This window comes from Anarhichas minor, unplaced genomic scaffold, assembly GCF_050575085.1.
Source record: "Anarhichas minor isolate MPS153535 unplaced genomic scaffold, ASM5057508v1 ptg000040l, whole genome shotgun sequence".
Lineage (NCBI taxonomy): Eukaryota > Metazoa > Chordata > Actinopteri > Perciformes > Anarhichadidae > Anarhichas > Anarhichas minor.
This window is the reverse complement of record NW_027466486.1, coordinates 6918710-6936490: the sequence shown is the minus strand read 5'-3', so window position 1 is coordinate 6936490 and position 17781 is coordinate 6918710. Positions and strand designations below refer to the sequence as shown.

General features: G+C 39.5%; 1 protein-coding gene across 1 annotated transcript; it reads left to right on the top strand.

Moving 5' to 3' along the window:
* Nucleotides 1–15705: 15705 nt before the first annotated feature.
* On the top strand, nucleotides 15706–16494 carry dio3a (iodothyronine deiodinase 3a). Its single transcript, XM_076108082.1, has one exon. The coding sequence runs from the start codon at nucleotides 15706–15708 to the stop codon at nucleotides 16492–16494; it is 789 nt and encodes a 262-aa protein (XP_075964197.1).
* The last annotated feature ends 1287 nt before the right edge of the window (nucleotides 16495–17781 follow it).

Sequence of the window (17781 nt, the reverse complement as noted above, 5' to 3'; positions counted from 1 at the left end):
CTTTTATACCAAGGTTGCCAAGGTTATATTTTTGAAAGCTTTCAGAGTTATGAGCTTCAGAAGGATGAATACAATTTCAGCAACTCTGTTGCAAAGGAAATAGATAATAGGTAGGTGTATCACACATTTATAGAGCTGACTTGGTGGTAAAACTACCAGAACCAGTGTTATCTTCGCTCGGCTGAACTTGAGTGAATCACTGTGTTGTCAACCGTTCTTTGATTTCTTCCAGTAAAAGTATCTCGACTAGGAAATGCATCACTTCTTCTAAAGTGAAAGTCGAGACTTGGCTGATGCAACAGTAAATCACAAAAGCATGCCCCCCTTTTAAAGCTCTCTGCTTCCCAACAATTTTCTCCCTAACAGTAAAAACGATTAGTCATGACTTATCGCTTTGTGAAATTTACTGTAAGTAATTCACAAAGTAGATGACCAAGACCTAGGTCACACAAGTGAACTTAAGATATGAAAGAAAGATGCCCATTCAGCTTTTTGAGTACCAAATGATTGCTAACGTCTCTGTAAACCTTTCTATCAAGTAGGTCAATGTATTCTTGGCTCACGCTGTCTGTAGCAAATTGATTTGCATACTACTTGTTTTGTTCTGTCTCTCTCTTGACAGCATCTAACTCCTATTTGAACGATTCAAAAACCTATTAACGCAAGTCATTTTAGCCCCAAACATTTGGCAGTAAATAAATGAAAACCTGAGCAGTTTTGTTTGAAAGGCAAATCAACCATGGACTCTCATTCACTCTTGCTTCTTACTGGTTATTTCAAGGGCAAGTTGTCGGGCTGACATTCAAAAGTACTTTTTTTTTGGCAAGGGAAAGCTGTTTTCGGTTAACGGCCCCTTGTCTTAGAGACGTCCACACTGTAGGCTGTAGAAGGAGGGCCTCGCTGCATAGTTTATGGAAACCTCAGGGAACAGTTCACATGAAATGCAAGAGACATAACGGAGAACACAGGCTGGAACACAGACGGACATTTCTTCCGTTAATAAGCATCAAGCTTCAAAATTTGGGAAGACATTCATTCGAATTATTAGTGCTTTTTCAGCAACATCTGATTAACAAAATATGAGCGGTGACATTAATCTGCAGGGAAAGAGCAGGGTCTAACATAAACCAGTTAACAAATATGCTGGCCCTCACAAATGCAGAGCACGTAGGAGTCCTCTGCATATGTTCTGCTTCTCAATATGTTTACTTACATGCTTCTCATTATGTTCAGGCCATCCTTCCCCCAAACCTATAGCCTTTTGGCCATTTATGTTTCAACAGAATTACCACGGAGAAGCCTCACCGTCTCAGATGAACGTTTTCTTCTTCTTTAGCCCTTTGTCCTGCTCTGATGTGTAACTCCATATCTTATCCTTCCCCACTGCTTGATGAGCTCTAAAGATCCCCTATGGTGCCTACATCGTCATTGTACGTTTTGAATATGTGATTAGAGATGGGATGCATTTTGTATGGCTTAAATTCATTCCTCCTCTCCTGTCTGCTGCCTTCCAAAGAACTGTGGCTAATCTCAAGGCAGCGAGTGTACGAGCCTGTCCTCATCTGAACTTTGGGTGGATGAAACTGCAAATACACAGCTGAGTCCTGCCTCTCTCTCTCTCTCTCTCTCTCTCTCTCTCTCTCTCTCTCTCTCTCTCTCTCTCTCTCTCTCTCTGCTCAGCATTAGCTTGCTTTGCTCCATTGCCTCCCGCCTGCACACAGCATGTCAACGAGCAAGATCTGAGATGAGACCGTGTCGAGTTGGACTCATATCAGGTCTAAATATGTGAGAGGAATGTCATTTGGAATTCATGGCAGAGGAAGGAGAGTTAGAGCTGCAGACAGAGACACAGAGGGTTACAGTCAATCAAGAGACTCACATGCAGATGCACACACACACACACACACACACACACACACACACACACACACACACACACACACAGACTGACGCACACCCAAGTTGTATAAACAGTAGACAAAGCTATCCGGTCATCTAACTCCTAATGAAAAGTGCACCGATGACATGGATGTAAAAAAGGGGCTTTATTTCCGTGGCAACCATTGCAAAGGAAGAAGCAGGAAAACCAAAAATACTGCATTGCATCATAGCATTAAATCCCATTGACTTTATATTTGCATGACACAGACTGTACATTATATCTTCACACTACTCCTGAGTCCAAAATGAGGATGACGATGATACTGATAATCATAAATCTGTGCAACCCCACTCAAGTACAAGAGGTTATAGTCACACGTTACAGCGCAGGATGTTGATGCTTCACATCAGTGATTTGTGGCCTTCTCTGTGTAGTTCTTGAGGAACAAACTGATTGATGGCCAGATGTTATTTATATATACAACACAAGAGGGCAAAGAGGGTGTTTCTGCACCGTCTTGATCAAAGAGATGCAACATCTTATTTATTTATCACATCTTTACACATCATGGAGTTGGCCAGACAGACTCCAAATTGTGTCCAAACAAGTAGGATCGGTTGGTACATGTTGTTTGGATAGATATATAATTACTATATTAGGCAAGATACTAGAGGTAAATTTATAATGCCAAAATCGCAAACGAGTGCATTAAAAGAATGTATAGAGTAAAATCTCCCTCATTTATTTCATAAAAGCATAGATATAATGCGAGATTGTAATGTCCATTCAGGCATATACATCACTAACATGTTAAACTGCTGGGTTTATTTATGTGCTTGAGTCACATTGCCTTTTAATATCCATTACCCCGGAATACAATGGTGCATACAGCTCAAGACAAGGTTCTCTCTGCTTAATAATGATCGAGAAGAATGTGGAAGGGTCCTCTTGGAACCCAAATGTTGGTTAATATAAATTAGGCTTAGTGTTTTCCAGCAGCAGTATTTTCTTCATTCATTCATACAGCTTTATTGTTCAAGTCCTGAGTGCCTACACACAATAATTCTGCTCATGGGAATACCCCAGTGTAGTGAAATCATACTATTGTCTTTTGTCTTAATCCCATTACTACATATGTGTGCATGCCTGTAAAAATAGTCATGTCATGTCATGTTCATTTTGCTCTAAAGGTCTTAGTAAAATGAGATAATACTCAGTATTTTAAAATTGTCACGTAGTTAATTCACACAGCAGTATGCAAAAATGTACTTTACCATGTTTATTTCACATAAATAGACTTTTTATTAGGGAGCTTCCTAACGACTAATTTCCCTGACGTTTAAATGGAAGTTTAACCTCTTTCAAACTGGCGCGCCATCACATGGTCTCCAACCCTGTAACTTAGTGAAATATGGCAGCCAGATGGCCACAGCAGGCTGCTAAAATTTAGCAGAGTATGCTAGAACCCAACCGCAATCAATCCGATTCTGCTGGCTACCTGGGAAACCTTAGGGGATACTGCATAGGCTGTATTCGCTTTCCATGTGAGTCAGACAGGCTCAGATTTTATGACTCTTTGCAGGAGGCAACAGAAACAATGAATAGTAACAGTGTATGCAGCTGTGATTATTTCACTACGGATAGGAAATGTAATGTCTGAGTAGATTAAAAACAACAACAAAAACCTTCAGAATGAGTTTTGACCCTATGCACTTCGTTACACGTCTCAGAAACACATTGTATAGACTGCATCAAATGACATCTGGCAGACTCAGGCTGAGATCTGATAACAGTGTGAGCCAGACAGGCCTGATTGCACTTCAGATTCAGATTCAAATAGCACTTTGTTACAAGGTGTAAATGTACTGATGCTAGGTTTCTTCTTCTCATCTGTGGATTAACTCACCTCGTCAGGGCTTGTATTGCAATAATGAACTTGGCATACTCTGTCTTTAAAACCTGATTCAAAAGTATATTGTTTTGTTTTTACGGGTATTTTCCTTTTGAAACATAAATAGTCAATGTGCTTGGGGCAAAATAGCAGGTATAATAGCTGTGTTTTGAGATGTTGAAATGTGATAACAACTCTTAATACTGACTCCAAACTAAAGGTAAATGGTATGCACAATCTACTCAACGAAGACGTAATGCTCTTCCCACTTGTTCTCACACATTTAGGACTGCAGCTATCGACTACTTTAGTAGTAGTACTGATTAGCAAAAGTAAATATACACTAGTACACCTTCGCCTAATAGTCCCAATAGAACAGAGCTTGAACACATCATAATGTAACTTAATGCAACCTCCGTTAACGTTAGCTGTTAGCTCTGTTATTTAGCCAGGCAGAACCTTTCTGATTTCAACACAGATTTGTTGTTAAATTAAAGTCAATCTGCGCAACGTTGATAAGCGACACTGCAAACCCACACTTAAAAAGGGTTTCTCCAAATATCCAAACAATCCTAATTTTTCAAATCTGATCAAAGTGGCCGTAATCAGCTTTGTGAAACCTGAGTTTGATTGTCCCTTAACATGCTCTTCAGCCTTGTGCTCAAATTTCTGAGTTTGCATTTTTCCTTATGGCTCTCTTATTTTCCTTCCAGACAGCTCCAACACATTGGCTGGTACGTAGGTAGGTGTTTACTCCTCAAAAAAACCTCTCACCTCCCCCACAAACACATTAAATATGGAATCACAAATTGAAAGTGGACTTGTGTTGACTCCTTATGTAACCAGACTGTCAGGATGTGATGATTTGAACAAAAAGTTTCTCAGTTCTGTGTAGGAGGCAGAGGGCATCAACAACAGCTTTTGCCAGACTGAAACTCATGTTTGGAGAAGTTTCTCTTTTTTCTCTTCTTGTAAAGTCTTGCTGGAGAGATTCTACATTCTCTCTTAGTTTTACTACTCATAAAATACTGTTGGCCTTTGAGACAATCACCTGTCTGGGCTCCTCTTTTGGAAAAACAAACTCAAAGAGACTATCCTCACTGGTCTGACAAGCAACCTCTTCTCTGAATAATAAAATGTTCTCTCAGAAATAAAGGCAGAAAGCATGTAATGATGTAATGGCACAGCAAAACATCAAGACTTGGGAGTTGAGGAGGTGGACCAGCATGCTTCAAACAAAGTTTTTATTGGATCATTATTCCCTTATCCCTCACACCTTTCCACCATCAGACATAATAACACATGCCAACTTTGCAGAAAAACAGTTTGGCGAAGGGAGAAAGTAGGCACGATTTTAATATATCTCCCACTGACTTTGACACGGGAGATTACTGTTTGAGTTTAATTTAAATCACCTTCAAAAAGTTGAGGAGATTAAAGGGGAGAAACAGAGAGCAGGGTTTAATCAGTTACAATGAGCAAATGTTGGCAAATGTTACATTACTACAGCATTAAGGCAGCATGTCAGCTTGGGCCTCTTGAAGGCATTGCCGATTTGTTTTTGTATGCACTAATACTTTGCATCTTTAATCAAAAACCCACTATGATGGTATTCTAGTGTGTCAGTTTGATTACATCCCATATGTGCTCACAATACTGTATGTACTCATGTATTTACATCTTTCCTCTCCTTCTCCAATCGCAATTCACTGCTAGGCATAGCCCTAATTAAATGTGTATAGTGCTAGGCTTGTCTTAACAGCCCCGTGAACACTGTTGGCTTCCTTCCCTCTTGCCTATACAAGCATTTTTTTGTGGACCCTTTGCCTGTTTCTTTCCCAGTTATCTCTGCCTCGGCTAAACATGGGTCCTCTTAACCTCCCTTTCATTGCTCCAAAGCCCTTATTCAAAACACCTCGCCCTTTGCCTTATTGGCACTTTACAATTCAAACAAAATGTGGCCCTGGTTTAAGACCCCGTTTCTCATGGTCTTAAACCACATTGCTCTATTTTTTATTTTATTTTGGATGAATCAGGCACTTGTGCTATCCATTCTGGATGTTTACCTTGTAGGGAGCTACCCAAGCTTAGCTTATTAACTTATTGAGGGCAGTATGCTCATAGGCGCTCGGGAGTGAATAACCCAGTAGTTTAATTTTAGGTATTGTGTTAAGTTAAATGGTTGTATGGTAAGTTTAATGTTAGACTAGTCATCGAGTCCAAAATTAAGAAAACACTCAGAAATCAGTTGAACCCAATTTCACCTGTAAGGTCCAAAAAAGTATTGCATATATCAGCCATTTCAAATCATGAATCACATTTTTCAATAAGTTAATCATATTTTAAGTGCCTCTGAAACCAACCTGCAGGTGATGTAGCCAATATTTGATGAAACGCTAGCGGGGACCGAGGTCTAAGAAGTGTCATGGTTTTGCATTGCTTATACTGTTAGTATTAGCATTCAAGTTTGATTTATTGAGCCCATCGGTGTTAGCTCGCTCCGTTGATTACAGTTGATTCAGCGCGCCAGGTTGCTAGCTTTACGCTCTACTGTAGCATACGTGCTAGCCAGCTAGCTACCAAGATAGTATGCTGCCGGCCAACCCGCTCGATCAGGAGAGAACCAGAAACACTTTCTGAGCCCAACTGCTTTTGGAAAGAGGTGGTGGTAACAGGCAGGGCTGGGAGAGTGTGATGGAGTGTCATTTATATGTGCACATTAATAAAACAATAAGTTTAACCTACGAATTTGTGGTGCCGATAAGCGAGGGTAGCAATGTTCGACTAATCACTCAGATTATAGAAACATCATTTCTAGGAAACAGGGATTCAAAACATCTTTAATGCCGTTCTCTGTGTTTGCTATGTCTATATACCTTTTACTTTAGTGGTCATGGATCACAGACACCTAAATATGGCAAACACCAAAGCAATAAATGCTGTGTCCTCAAATAACAGGCCACATGCCCTCTCTCTCTCTCTTTCTGTCTCTCTTTTGAACTTCCCTCTCAGTCCTCTAACTTGATCTCTCTCTCTCTCTCTCTCTCGCTCCCTGGCTCGCTCTCTCTCGTCTGAAACGGGACCTGAAATGACCAGCACACGTTCTCACTGGGGGGCTTAGACTGATTCATGTGGGAGCTGCTGCAGAGCTTCACATTTCTCGTGTTAATATGTCCAGGCAGATGAAAGGGGGAACAGAGCAAACTGATGGCACAGACCAGTGCTGCATTTTCATTCCTTTGAAAGGGGAGTGTGATGCCAGGATTCACCAGGGGGTCTCACAATGCCAAGGCAATAATGAAGAGGAGAGGAGGGTTACGGGGGGAGGGAGGAGGTGTGTAGTTGCAGATTGATGAGAGAGAGGGTAAAATACGGAAAACGAGACGGATGGGAGAGAAAATAAAAGGCAACACTCGAGGCTGCGAATGACGGTAAATGAAGTAATGTGCGACAACAGTCTATGTGAAAATCCTCTTTAATGCTTTGCTTTATATTTCAGCCTTTAAAAATGATCATAAACATATTATAATATACTATTATCGATATACTATAGAGGAAACTATTTCTCTCACTTGACATAAATATACTTCAATCCATTTGAATCAAACATCTACAATTCAAAAGCAGCTGGATTCGCAGTAAATCCTCTTTATGTAAAGTAGTTGACCGGTGAGTCTAAATGTTTTCACTCTCGAAAACCTGTAAAACATTTAAAACGCATCTTTTTCAGTCCTCCACCCACACTCTCATATTATTGCAAGCCCTATTTCTGGTAGATTTGAAATCTCCTTCTTGCTTGTATTCAGATGAGCCTTTTGGACACATTAGAGGTTTATTCATTATAGGCTCTAAATTCCACAGCAAGCTAGCCACAAATACTTTACACACGACGGAAAACCAACTGGATGAGAAACGTTTCACTGCTGTGTAGAGAGGAAACTCAAAAGATATGTTTGAGCTGTTTTTCCTTTTTAAAGAATGAGACAAATAAGACGTCTGTCATGTGTTCATGCCTCCGATTGAAGTAGTAAACCATGGAGGGAAAACATGTAATTGATTATAGTCACATCCTGTTACACATGCAGAGTATTGATGTAGTTAGCAAGTAAAGTAATCATAATTTGCATGGGATCAAATATCACCACAAAGGTGAAATCTGTTTAAATAGCAGATGATATTTAAGTCTTAAAAAATAACAACACTGTATTTTTTTTTTTTTTACAAATCAAAGAGTATGATTTCATTACAATTAGGTTAAGTAATGAAACAAATGTGTTTCCATCGTGTTGAACTAGAAGTAACATTCCCACACCTGGTATGTCTGCCTATACTGAAAAATCATAAATCATGATCTTTCCCATGATTTAATGTTCCTGCAGATTCTCAGAATTTCTTGGGAATCCTGCTGGGATCCTGTTCTGGATAAAAGAAGGAAAACTCTGAAAAAAATGATCCCATAAGATCGGTCTAAATGTTGATCACTTCAGTCTGTACATGTAAACAGCTACCAGAACGATAAATCGATTAACCAATCAATTGAGGAAATAATAGTTTAATTAATAATGAAAATCAGTTTTAGCAAGGGCAGGGCAATATAGTCAAAATCTTCTTTCACAATGTAGGTCTTTTCATATCTCAATAACAATATGTATCCCAATATAGCATGTTTTCTGCAATAAATAAACAGTCTATATGAAATAACCATGGTTTAGTATACTCTTGTGTGAATCAATTAGTTAACAAAGTACTGAGTATTTTCTCATTTAATTATGACCTTTAGTGCAAAATAATCAGATTTCCTGATAAATTTGAGTTAGTATATGCTCGGTATTATCAATTAAGACAACGTAATTGTGTGTCACGATATATGATTTCATTAAAAGACAATTAATTACATAAAGAAATTCTCTATTCTCTAATCTAGTGATTTTAAGCTTTGATTCCTTGCAAAAATATTCCAAAATAAACTCATTGGAAAAACAAGTGTCCAATGTTAGAGCTAGATTTCGGTTAATAGACACAGCCATAATTTTACAAACTGCTGTTCAAAGAAAAGAAATCCACACAACTAATCCCGTTCTACAGAGCAACTTAGTTAATGTTGTCTCAGTCCGTTTACTACCTAATACCCTCGGCTTGCCTGAAGAGCTCAGTGTTTTGCTTCACCTTCCTGTCCAGCATCACAAACGCTGCCAGTTGAAGTTTATCCCACTGCTTTAGCGGTATCCCGCAGAGACAACTCAGGGCAGAAAACACATCCTATTAAACACTGTTGAGTGCACAATGACCTTATGAGGACAGCAGTGCTTTGATTCTCCTCCTAGGGTTTTTGGTTAACGCATAAACCTCCCATTAATTAACCTTTGTATACTCTTCGAACAAGCAGACGGAAAAAAAACAATACGTTGAAGAATGTTTGACAAAGAAGAGAGGAAGAATCTGTGTGTGTGTGTGTGTGTGTGTGTGTGTGTGTGTGTGTGTGTGTCAGAGGTTTTCTCACTCACCCTGTCTTGCCACCATCTGTCCCGAGGACTGGCATCAATGAGTGTACAGACGGGCACTCGCTAATACGCTCAAACAGGCAGCAGTGAAAGAAGCCACATGAGGACATCCTTCGACATGCTCACCATCATCATTACTCAGGGAGTTCAAATAAGGCCAGAGACAACTGGAGACACTCACTTGTGTAAAGACTTGCCAGGAACCCCAAAGCTGCTGAGAGAACTGGACAAGGTTGTGTGAATAGTTAGCATACATTTGTGAATTAAATGAATAACAATAAGGAATTGCACTACAGGGTAAAAGTTAGGTCTAGTCACAGATACATTGCAAGTAGGTAAATCCAAAGGAACTCTTCTTACTCTTCATCTCTCATGAAGCGCTTTTTCTTTACAGAGGAATTAAACAAGAGAGACAATCCATTGTATGCTCACTGGTTTTAATAGTATACTTGTTTGAATATATACTTTATCTAAAGAGATGAAACACGCTTTGGGTATGTTTAAAAAATGAGAACAAAACGTTATTAGAGCCTTTAGCTACATTATAACAAAAAGGATCACAGTGTGTTTCGCAGCACCAGTAGTTTCAGACCTGCAGTTACTGTCCAACCTGCACCACCTACAGACTTTTTTTTTAACAGCGGACGTTTTTATTTGTCATAAAAGAAAAAGGACAGGCGTTACTAATAACATTATCAATGGCATGTTTCCATTCCAGTGTCCCAGTAAGCCATGCCTTGGAGCCAGCATGCGCAACATCTGTTGCGCCACCTGCAGGCTATGAAGCAAATTTTCAACTTTTGTTTAAACGACAGAATTTGGCTGCCGGATGTTTTGTGCAGTTTTTGTTTATTCGCCCCAAACAGCCAATTCAGTTGCTGTACAGACAGACTAGCAGAGCAAGCTAACAATGGATGCAGCAACCGTGTGTTCACCACAGATTCACATGCACCGATGCTCGGTCAGTGACCCGAAGCTTCGTACTATGACGGTCTAGGTACACCTCTAGCGTCAGTTTTGGACAAGGCAGGGACGGCGCATCAGTTTCTACTCGTTACATGGATAGTGTCTATTCAAAGTAAAGTTCTGTGTTCACAGGTAGTTAGATTTAGGCAAGAAAATTGTTGACGTTAACTTGACTGACTAACAACTTGACCGGGTGACTAAGGACTTGACACACAGGACATGAACAGCGGTCTGCTGGACAAAAGTCCTGTGTATGTTGGACCCATCCACCTCCTCTCCCATCTGCCCTGTGTGGACTGTCTTGCTCTACTTCGTCACTCACTCTAAGCGTCTTAATAAAGACGCGGGTGGTTTTACATCGGAGTTAGTTTAAAGTGCTGTGCGTTGGAATGAGACAAGTTGGGAGTGAGATCGGGTTGCAGTTTCTGATTGACCTCAGAAGTCACCAGTCTCTTTTTTTTCCGTTATATGTGTATGTTTTTGAAATAGATTTATAAAGCGTAGAGATAATCACAGTTCTCAGTTTATTTTTGTATAGCTGCATTTTTTGTGTTAAATCTGTAAATACCGGTATCCTTTTGTTACTTGAAGCATGGTTATTTAATTAGATTGTTTACAATATGAAACAATGACCTTTGTCCTACCTACAGCAGATCAGGTGTCAGTGTTACCTTGAGATTTGGCTCAGACGGGTGTTGTTTTCTTAAACACCAGACAGGCAGACAGTTAAACTTCACCAGGTTTTACACTTGTAACACTACCATTAAGCCTCAAGCTACACCACAGAGACATCACAAAGGCATAATGTTACAATATCGGCGACACTTTGACAGACACACTGAAGGTGACAATTTGAAAATATCATGCTTTTCTCATTCTTACGGACTACAATAGGTGGTTTTATGACATTTGTAGATTTCAAAATCCTTTTCTTTCTTTCTTCTAGTACGTCTCTGTATATTTAGTCAGTTCAACAGCTTCACATACTGCTGATTGTCATTGGGATCTTAAGAGGTTATTGAAAGAAATGTCCAAACTAAGACGCTACTTTGAATCGTCTCGCTAGTGATGTGACTAGCAAGATGAAACTGATTATTATAATATGTTTGTCCACTCCTCATTGGCTCGCCTGTTGCTGAGATACAAACAGCCCGCAGGGCAGGCAACAGCAGTTCATTCAAGTTGAGTGTGAACACTGGTGCTCTTTGATTTAGACGAGGTTGAGGAAGGTGAAGCTAAGGATGGGGAAGAGGTAGATTTTTATCCTCCATTCTATTCAGTGACTTGAAAAGAGAAGGAGCCGACTTGTTTTGTGGTCTTGTGTTAGTCTTTATGATATCCCATCAGCTGTGGTTTCTGGAGCACAGCCAGCTCAATAAGAACGAAGCAGAAAAGGGGTGTTTTCCAAGATCTGCATTGTCCTCAGACGAACCTGGAGCTGCTGCCAAGAATCCAGCAAAGTTTATACGAGGTAAATGTAAGCAGGTTAGACATCTCTGGGTTTCAGCCGAAACAACAAAGGCAAAGATTAGGTTCATATTAAGTGTAGTCAGCTGCTTTGTACACAAAAACTGAACAAACTTTAAGAATATTTGATTAGATGTACATAATAATGGCAATGACATAATTCACGGAAACACTAATAATGATATTAATGGGGATTAATCTGTTAAAGGTTTGGCCTGTAAAAAGTCAGAATATAGTGAAAAATGTCCAGAACAATTTCCCAGAATCCAAGTTAACATCTTGAAATGATTTTTATTCGACCCAAAAGTATTGAACTTAGAAAACAAGGAAATGCAGCCAGTTCTCAATAGATGCAAAACTAATGCTAAATGTTTGGCATTTTTGCTTGATAAATTAATTAAGATTGGCATTTGTATATTTTTTTTATGTATTAATGTGAGGAACATTGCAGTACATTTTTCGCTAGCTTCAGTGGACATTTAAGTCACATTCATCGTGTCATTATTGGTCTTTGTCTGTTTTGATTGCACTTTGTCACGTTTTTACAATACAATAAAAAGAGCCAAATAATATTAAATAACAAACAGATTTTTGTTTTTTTTATCTGAGAATAGAGCCTATATGACCATGTAAGAGAATTAGTTTGACTATTGTTAAGAAAAACATATGCTTCTTTCAGACAACATGATGACAAACTTACCGTAGGACTCCCTGAGTCATCACGACATCTGTGAGCTGCACACAAATTACATCTTCCCTCCATGTCTGGCTTTCAGCCACCCTGCAGTCTGATAATATGATATGGATTCACTGTAACAGGCGATTAGGGCTTAACCAATCTACCATGTGCTCACTAGACCTGGAATGCTTTTGTTGAATAAGCGCACAAGACCAGTAAATGGCGTTTAGCCAGTAATGGCTAATATGTGTGTCCAGATGTTGAATCCCTGTGGAGCACAGAAACGCTTAACAGATCGCCCCCCAGTACACAAGACCCAACACTTAATTATCTCTGTCTGGACATGAAAGGAGGAGATATGTGATCCCCATGTATCAACACTGTAGTCGTGTAATAGCTGTGTGTTGCAGTATCATAGGATACTGTTGTGAATATTTAAAAAAAACACTATTCAATTACTTTTTTCAAGTTACCGGTTGAATTTCAGAGCTATATTATTATTCTTTATCGATTTTAGTTTTAGAAAACAATATTTGTTATGTAGCGATTAGCCAGTATTGTATTAATCAGAGAAACGTACAATTCAACCTAACGTTAAGGTGACCAGTATATATCAGAATCATGTTTTAACTTTATTCCCAAATGATGGACCGGATATAATATTTGTATTGTTTCTCAAAGTGATACCAAATACTGAAATTCTACTGTATATCACGGATCATATATTTTGCACGTATGAAATCCTTTCACATATTTAAAGAGTAATAGTAATGTCACTCACAGTGGCAGCAGTAGTAGCAGTAATAGAAGGAGTGATACTGTAACATCATTTTCAAATGTTCAGTCCGGCAGAGGAACTTTTGATTCAATGATTGCGTTAGTGTTTTATTTGAGTTATTGTTGAAGCCAAACAATATTCATAATGTTTTGTACTTTCACAATATCTTCATTGTTTCTTCCTATGTGTCTGTTTAGACTCCCTGTTGTTGAAACTCACATGCACCAGCAGAATTGTGCAGTAACGTGTGAACGGTTTGCTGTGCAATAGTTCTCTGACAAGATGCTTTTGGCCTCTTCCTTAGCTTTTCCTCTGGAAATGAGTTAGTGGCCTTGTTAGACATGTATCTTGTAAAATTGTGTTTATTTCTGTGGGTGGATTCTCACAGGTGTTTTTTAACACTTTTTTAAGTGTTTTCAAAAGTGTCTGGCAGTCAGTTGCCTTGAATAAGGTTCCCTGTAATATTTCTTCTTTTTTTCCCCCCAAGAGTTTCTCTACAGTTTTTTCAAAGTTTCATGTTTCCTTAAAGATGGAGTGAAGGTCTGTTGTGGTGAAAGACTGTAGACTGACTGCAAAGTGACAAATCACAGCATTAGTTTGCATTAATGTAGTACAGTATACTTTGATTTGTCAGGTATTTATCTAGCTGGATTAGCCAAAAAGCAGTCTTTACCATCTATCTTCTCCATAACATTTCCTTATTTTATTTTCCAGAAAATGCATTATATCACAATATGTATCAACATTGTGATAAAACCTCCCATACAGCTTCTGTCACGTTGCCGTCTAATCAAACCAATACACTTTCTGATAGCTGAAACTTTTAAGCGAGTGTTGATGTTGAAAAGCTGAATTCATGGGACCAGCGTCTGTGTTCAGCAGGTGTACAGCTGGTGTGATATTACAGCATTCATTACTATGTCCACCTAATCTTCTCATTTGGCTTGTGTATTTCCTCTTCCTCTTGACAAATGAGAGATCAATGATCTGTTTTGATGTGAATAACTTATAGGTGCAGCAAATTGACAAGCTCTCAGTGTGCACCTCATCCCTCCAGATCCTGTCTCAACTGTCAAAAGACCAGCAGCGGATTGGCTGATGTGCTGAGATGTCTTCATCCATAACTTGTTTTGTGTTTGAACATATAGTTGATCACATTCTCAGTTTTTTTTAGTTGGTGGTGTCCTTCTGTTTTGTCTGTCAGACAACTTTACAATTATTTGAGCGAGGATCTCGAAATGCTAACATAGCTCAGTCAGTCTGTTTGTTAGAGGATTTGTGAAGCTGACCATGAACACAATAAGGCTGCACAGATAGCGGCCAGCAGCAGATCAGTGTTATTCTGAAGTATTGAACAGATTCAAAAATATATTTTCATGACAATTGCTGGTTAAAAGGATCTTTATACTTACAGTGGCACTGGGCAAAACATCAGCAGATCCAGGTACAACTTTTTCATTGTTTTTGGACACTTATTATTAAGTATTTTGGGAAGAAAAGGGGTTGATTAAAGACGGCAGCTCTTCAAACACATCACAAACAACCCTGACCGACTGACAGGGAGCTTATGACTTGTGTTTTTAGGATCTCTTTTTATGTAATGTTACTAGAGTTGACCCAGTAGAGCACCTTAGAGGATTATGGCCACATGAAAAAAAAATGTTGTGTCACAAAATTCAACATTTTTCTCATCTCCAAACCCTGACTTTGAATTCAGAAATATGAAGTATTTCTGGAAAGTGACACAATTCTGACTTGCAGAAGATTTCAGACTTTTTGTTTCAGATGTTGGACTTTGTCACAATTCATCCTTTCACATATTTCTGGCTTTTTCTATCAGAAATATTTTTTCTCTGTTTCTGAGAATGTAACTTTTTTCATATGGCATTACAAATGTTCACCTCTCCACCTCTGAATCTTACTTTACTGTATAATGTATATCCCATTTCTGATTTACCATAAATGTGACTTAAACAAAAACATATTTAAACTCCTCAGATGTTTTACTGTGAGTGTATAACCTAATTTGAGCTAGCAATATGGACAGATATTACATTGCATTAAGAGAAACAGTAGACTGACTGTTCACATGTGTTGGTTCAGTTAAGGACAGTATTTATTAGGCCTATACAGGCCAGTCCTTTAAGTGAAGTCAGCTTCTGCCCAAATGTGCTCCAGCAAACAGCCAATGCAGTAGAAAAGTCTGCAACAGCATCAACTTTACGCTGTTATCACACATGATATGCGACGACATTGAAACTATTTGACTGCTCAAACATCATTGGATGATAATCTTAATTTTAACAGCTTCTCCAAACAAAGAGCTGCTGTGCCTCACCCTTTGCTTTTGGCTGTGACTCAAAACTGTGGAGTTGACAGAAGGTAATCCCCACCATGTGAGGCCTCGGCCCCAGTTTGGAGGCGGGGTGTGATTCATTCAAATCTGCCGGTGCTATAAAAAGAGGGGAAGTTGCAAGTAACCTAACTTCAACCCACAAGATCGTGGCACAGCATAACACCATCGGGTAGTTATAAGTGATAATGAATACTATTAAAGCTATTAAAAATGCAATAGTCTGTCTCGTCTTGCTGCCCCGTTTTCTAATGGCAGCACTCATATTTTGGCTGCTTGACTTTTTATGCATAAGGAGAAGGGTTTTCTTCAGGATGAAGCAGCAGGAGGGCGATGCCATCGATCCTCCGCTGTGCATATCGGACTCCAATCGTCTCTTCACCCTCGAGTCCCTCAAGGCAGTGTGGCACGGCCATAAACTGGACTTTCTGAAGGCAGCGCATCTCGGACACGGAGCCCCCAACACCGAAGTTGTTCAGCTGGAGGATCAGCGGCGCAGCCGCATCCTCGATTACGCAAAAGAAAAGAGACCGCTCATCCTCAACTTTGGGAGCTGCACCTGACCACCGTTCATGGTGCGTCTGAAGGCTTTTCGGGGAGTCGTGCAGCAGAACGCAGATATAGCAGACTCTGTAGTTGTGTACATCGAGGAAGCGCACCCCTCCGACGGCTGGATGAGCACTGACGCGCCCTATCAGATCCCCACACACCGGTGTCTGGAGGACCGACTAAACGCTGCGCAGCTGATGCACCTGGAGGTGCCCGGCTGCCCGGTCGTGGTCGACAGTATGGAAAACTCCTCCAACGCTGCGTACGGAGCCTATTTCGACAGACTTTATATACTGCAGGAGGGAACGATAGTTTACCAGGGTGGCAGAGGACCCGAGGGGTATCGGATCACAGAGCTCAGAGACTGGCTCGATCAATACAGAGAAACGCTGGAGAAATCCAGTAATCTAGTTATTAGTGTAGATTAATTCTCATCTTTGTATAGCTGCTATGACGAAAACAAAATGCTGCATATTATTTCAGTATTATAACTCCAATTAGATAGATTTCCTCCGTCAATATTGGTTTAAGTGTATTTATTTTTCAGTATTTTGTTCAACATTGTAGGATGCACTAGGCTATAGGCTCCTTCATGGCATATTGGACATCTAGACGTGCTGTTTAGAATCCATCTACAAAAAGGTTCGTTTGGACCTTGATTGTTTGTGAACAAAATTATTTTGTGTGTCAAAAGTTTTTATTTTTATTTTGTATTTCTTCTCCTTATGTAAATGCGCCTTTAATAACCCATCAGGATGTTGAGATGTGCGCATCACTCTGCTCGTCAGTATATAGTGAAGTTCGGTTTTTAAACGGGCTGAATCCAGAGAACCGATACTGATGTTTTACTGGAGATCACGCGTGAAGCTACTGCTCTCTGCCCTGCATGGCGCAACTGTTATGTAAATATTGTTACGTTTTATGGATATATTTTTCATACAATAAAATGCTTTGATCTACTTCTTCATTGCAGGCCTATTTTATTTCAAACTAAATACTTAAGAGGTAAGTGGCATCATTGTGGTTGCATGCAAGGTGAGCTTGTGTGCTTCCTTGTATTCGCTTTTTGCAATAACATCATGCTGTGCATAGATTTTACAGTAATTTGGTCTTTTATGGTAAGAAGACAAAAGGATGAATGTTCAATTTCCTGCACAATAAAGCACAACGGGCCTCTCATGGATTCCTCCAGAAATCTCCTTTCTGAAGTTGAGCCACTCAAATTGGTGTGGAGAAGCAGAAAATATGAAGATCTTCCAAAAGCTCCAAACATAAAAAGTCAGTAAAAACAGAAATGATTGCATCATTTGAATGCAGATTTCTTGACTGATTCACAATCAAAACCAATTTATTCGCAACAACAAAAATCTTAAAAATTAAACTAATCTTACAAACATTTTCTTTTCTTCTAAAATCAACCATGTCCTGTAAAGTTTGGTCTCTGTTGTTAGGATGAGATACTATATGTGTCCCTTTGAACCGTATCGTGGTTTATAGATCTTTGGTTCATACTGCAGTGAAAAAGCCGTGCTTTGTTCTCCACAGCCCCTTCCTTAGCCTTTGACCTCTCACAATTAAATGAGGATAATCACACTTGATCCTATTACACTGAGTGATATATCCACCTGTAAGGGTCTAAACACAAATGTGTTCAGGGCTTAGCGCACCAATCCCAGAGCAGAAAAACAGTGTTAGGAGTGAAGGCATTTAACTGT